The sequence below is a fragment of the Haliotis rubra genome, unplaced genomic scaffold, assembly GCF_003918875.1.
Source record: "Haliotis rubra isolate DU_JTF1 unplaced genomic scaffold, ASM391887v1 Scf19, whole genome shotgun sequence".
In the NCBI taxonomy this organism is placed as follows: domain Eukaryota; kingdom Metazoa; phylum Mollusca; class Gastropoda; order Lepetellida; family Haliotidae; genus Haliotis; species Haliotis rubra.
In genome coordinates, this window is record NW_025765891.1 from 93,091 (window position 1) to 97,606 (window position 4,516).

General features: G+C 43.1%; 1 protein-coding gene across 1 annotated transcript; it reads left to right on the forward strand.

Annotated features, from left to right (window-relative positions):
* Positions 1-340: 340 nt before the first annotated feature.
* Positions 341-3,865, forward strand: LOC124274324 (galactosylceramide sulfotransferase-like). The gene is made up of 2 exons (XM_046709680.1): positions 341-523; positions 2,296-3,865. The coding sequence occupies exons 1-2, from the start codon at positions 444-446 to the stop codon at positions 3,413-3,415; spliced, it is 1,200 nt and encodes a 399-aa protein (XP_046565636.1). The 5' UTR covers positions 341-443; the 3' UTR covers positions 3,416-3,865.
* The last annotated feature ends 651 nt before the right edge of the window (positions 3,866-4,516 follow it).

The following is a 4,516-nucleotide window of genomic DNA, read 5'->3' on the forward strand; positions in this document are numbered from 1 at the left end:
AGTCTAAGTACTTGGCAAATGCAAACAGTTCGAATTAGTATACAGCACCGTAATCTGCATATTATTGAATCACTATATTACTTACTATACCAATAGTTTAAACACTAAACTATCGATCACTTTGTTATTAACACATGTTTATTAACCACCTTTGATAACACGCATGTTGTATACACCTTTAAGATCCCCGCACAGCTGTTAGTGCAAACTTACTATTGATAAAACGACACACGTCACTTAGCCAGAAGCGCACCAACGTCGCAGAGGACCCGCTGTTGCCATCGAGAATCAATGACAACTTGGAGCTCGTTGTAGTCAGCGCGGCTAATATCAATGCTGCTGACAGAGTTCATTGGTGTGGGCCACCAGCACCTACAACGCTGTACTAAGCCAACAGGTAAATATGGCATGAAATTGAATCGCGATGGTTCCATCGGAAGGATATGACTTTTAAAGGGTGGTTCGTAAAGCCACTGTGTCCGGACTTTGCGGCGTGTTGTGCGACCACCATGATACTGTTCAGGTAAGAACGTGTTCCGTCTGAAGGTTAAAGGACTATGCAGCTATGTAGTGGTGGGACGTGTCACATGTTATTACGATCGGTCTGGGAGAATAAAGAGCAACTATTACAGTGCTCAGGCCTGGAGTGCATCAAGCTTGTGTATTCTGGAGTAATGATGTGTTATCATAGCATGTTCTGGTAGGGAATACGTATGTTTAGAATGTTTTGGTGTTGTATATGGAACTATTTTAAATGCAACGTTGATGCGCTTCTATATAAGTGACGGTCTGTTGTCAATAAAGGGTAGGTTTTTTTATTGGTATACGTGTGTGGATCTGTCATTTAGAATCAGCGTTTTATTGGTATACGAATGTGGGTCTATCAAAGAGGATCAGCGTTGTGATCATATACATGTATGCGTCTATGATTTGTGATGTCATTGCGTGGTATACGTGGGTGCTTGATGGGAATTTAGAAGTTGGAAGGTAACATATGGATTTACAACTTCTTTAATATTTACAACACGGCGTTTCTGGGCTACTTCTTGCCCCTTCATCAAGTGGATGACAGAATATGGTACGAGCAAAATATATAGTATGTACAGGAAGCCAGTGAGAAAGTATTACCGATGAGATGTACAGAGATAAAGTGATGCGTTTTGAATGAGATTTGCAGAGTTCAAAGAGATTAAGTGGTATGTTTTTGCAATGGATGTACAGAATGTTTATACAATGATAAGGATAAGAATGATAGGATTGAGGACAGGATGGTTGGAAGCCACTTATGAAAACAGTGATAGGAAAACACATATATGAAAACACACATCAAAGCATGTACAGTGATTTAAGGGGAACATGGGAAAACATGTACACTGAAAGCTTATTATTCTATGCACAACGCATTTGGTAGGAAAACACCCTGATCCCTGTTCATTTCAGGTTTGGCGCGGTGGATCCAGATGGCCTCCATCAATTTCCTCTTCCGGCAATTGCTGATGTTGATCGACGGCCAAAATGTCAGTGTCATCCCAATTGATAGAATGGCTGGGATTTTTTATCACATGTTCTGATAAGGCTGATTTCATGTCCGAGTTTTTCACCGATGCTTTGTGCTCTTTCATAAGAGTACATACAGGCCTGCCTGTTTCACCTATGTAGGCTCGTACCATATTCTGTCATTCACCCGATGAAGGGGCAAGAAGTAGCCCAGAAACGTCGTGTTGTAAATATTAAAGAAGTTGTAAATCCATACCATACGTTGTTATGTGGTATATGTGTATGGCATAACTAGGAAATATATATGGTCGACTTCATCTGCCAATTCAGGTATTTCACATATGTGACACACTAGGACGACGGTACAGTCATATACTGACTCGGGTATGTAACATGTGAGATACTCAAGAACGATATAATTTATATCATCCACAAATGCAAGTATATAATGCATGCACCTTTCCAGTGCTGCTTGTTACTCTGGTCAGAGATCAGTTACATTGAGGGCGGTGGGGTAGCCTAGTGGTTAAAGCGTTGGCTCGTCACGCCGAAGACCCGGGTTCGATTCCCCACATGGGCACAATGTGTTTAGCCCATTTCTGGTGTCCCCCGCCGTGATATTGCTGGAATATTGCTAAAAGCGGCGTAAAACTAAAACTCAGTCAGTCAGTCAGTTACATTGAGTACTCAGATAAGGAACACAGAGACTTTGCTTCACTGAGCGACCATCACACAAACACCGAGCCATTGCCAGTTCTTACCGGTTACATTATTGGACTCATCTTGATCCCATTTCAGATTACGGAGACGGCGACTGCGAATGTTGTTCCTGTACGCCATCAGTGTCAGCCTCGTCATTGCCGTGATCCTGCGAATGCGCATGAAGAGGACTCAAACAGCAGACCACTTAAACCGTGAGCATAAACAACCAATCGCTGAAGAAGTCGTGAATAACGTCACTGTGCCGGAAGTCCATCACGTCGTGTTCCTGAAGGTTCACAAAGCAGCAAGCTCTACCGTTATGAACATTTTTATGAGATTTGGAATTTCACGTAACTTAAGTGTCATGGTTCCGAAGACACTAAATGTATTTAGCCAATCTACGTATCTTCACCAAAATCAGTTTCTTCACTACTCCCCCGACGGACTGTACGACATCCTCTGCTGCCATGTGGTATACCGGAAGACATCCATAGCGCCATATTTCCCGGCAGACACGCGGTATATTGGTATAGTAAGAGAGCCATTTCAACAATTCATGTCAGCGTTCTTTTATTACAAACATCTATCCTACCTGAAAAAGATTCCAGGTGACAACCCGGTGGCAACATACCTACAGGATCCATTAAAGTTTGAGCCCGACCACGCCCTCTCCTCGTATACCAACAATCGGATGTCTTTCGATTTCGGTTACCCGTACAGAGAATTCAACAACACACCGCGCATGCATGATTACGTTGATCAATTGGTGTCGGAGCTAGACTTTGTAATAGTCGTAGAATACTTCGACGAATCTTTACTGATGTTGAAGCAGTTACTTGGATGGACATTAAAAGATATATTGTATATACCACGCAAGTATGGAGCAAGACATAACACACCTACATTCACAAGAGAAGACAGAGAACGACACAAGCAGTGGGCAAGGTTGGACTATATTCTGTATGAACGGTTTTTGAACATTTTTCTGGAGAAGCTATATCAAAAGGGCAAATCATTTTATGAGGAATTGAAAGCTTTCAAAAATCTGAGAGCCCAAATGGAACATTTTTGCACAACTACCAAGAACAAAGTACTGTCTGTACCTGGGTCAATGTGGAACAAACACTTTACTGTCAGTAGAAACGATTGTGACCTCATGCAGATGAATGCAGTTCCCCTCATTAACCTAGTGAGAAGGAGGTACATTGTGGCGTGAGTGAGTTGCGCTTCACGCATGTTGGTAACATCAAGCTCTTCGCATTATGTGTGAAGTGAGTAAGTGAGTTTAGTTTTAGGCTGCTTTTGGCAATATTCCAGCAATATCACTGCGGGGGACACCAGAAATGGGCTTCACGCATTATACTCATGTGGGGATTCGAACCCGAGTATTCGACGTGACAAGCGAACGCCTTAACCAGGAGGCTACCATGTGTGAAGAACCCTGGTCAGGAACATCCAGAACTGAAATGGTATATTACAGATCAAAGATCGCAATTGGATTCGACCTAAGTTTTTTCGAATACGTTATAATCCAAATTTGGCATCTTAGACCACTGGGCCACTCTGATATCGGCACATTAAAGATCTGAGGCAGATAGTACAGTGATTTATTGCTTCTGCGCGGTGGGCGAGCTGGCTAAGGCGCCAGGCTAGTGATCCAGCGAGGTTGAGGTGTCGGGATCGAGCCCACCTGTGACCGGGTGTAAAAACCTTGGAGTCAACTTTGTGTGCAGACTCTTTCAGTGTTGTCACAACCCCTAGTGTACAGTACACAACCCTGTGCACTTAAAAGAACCCACGAATCCGTTTGTATATGACCAGATGGTGGCAACATGAATACGTGCAAACACCCAGTTGCGAGTACAGCAACGTGCAGTGAACTTGGACAAAGTACTGTGACTATATGTCCCAGTCCACCCAGCTGTGAATGGGTACCTCGTTAGGATGAGAAAGCCACAATAACTCGGTGCGCCTAGTGGCTGCAAGAGTTGTATACTCCCCAGGGAGTTGAGATTGATAATACGATGTGCCGTTGAGATTGACATCCAATGATCGAGGGAAGAAAATACCAGCGCCTTGAGCATGCACTAGTTGGCTGGATATGTGCGCTATATAAATATCCTATAATAATAATAATTCTGCCAAACTATACAACGATGTTGTAATGTGGTTTGAGCCTTCGATCGCGGTTCGTGGGTAAAATGTGTGAAATACAAATGCCAGCTTCAGTTACCATATCTAGGGGATTAAGTAAAGTATCATGTAGACGCTCCTGACACAGACACCTGGATGGAAGATAGGATCCCCTGTGTGTTGC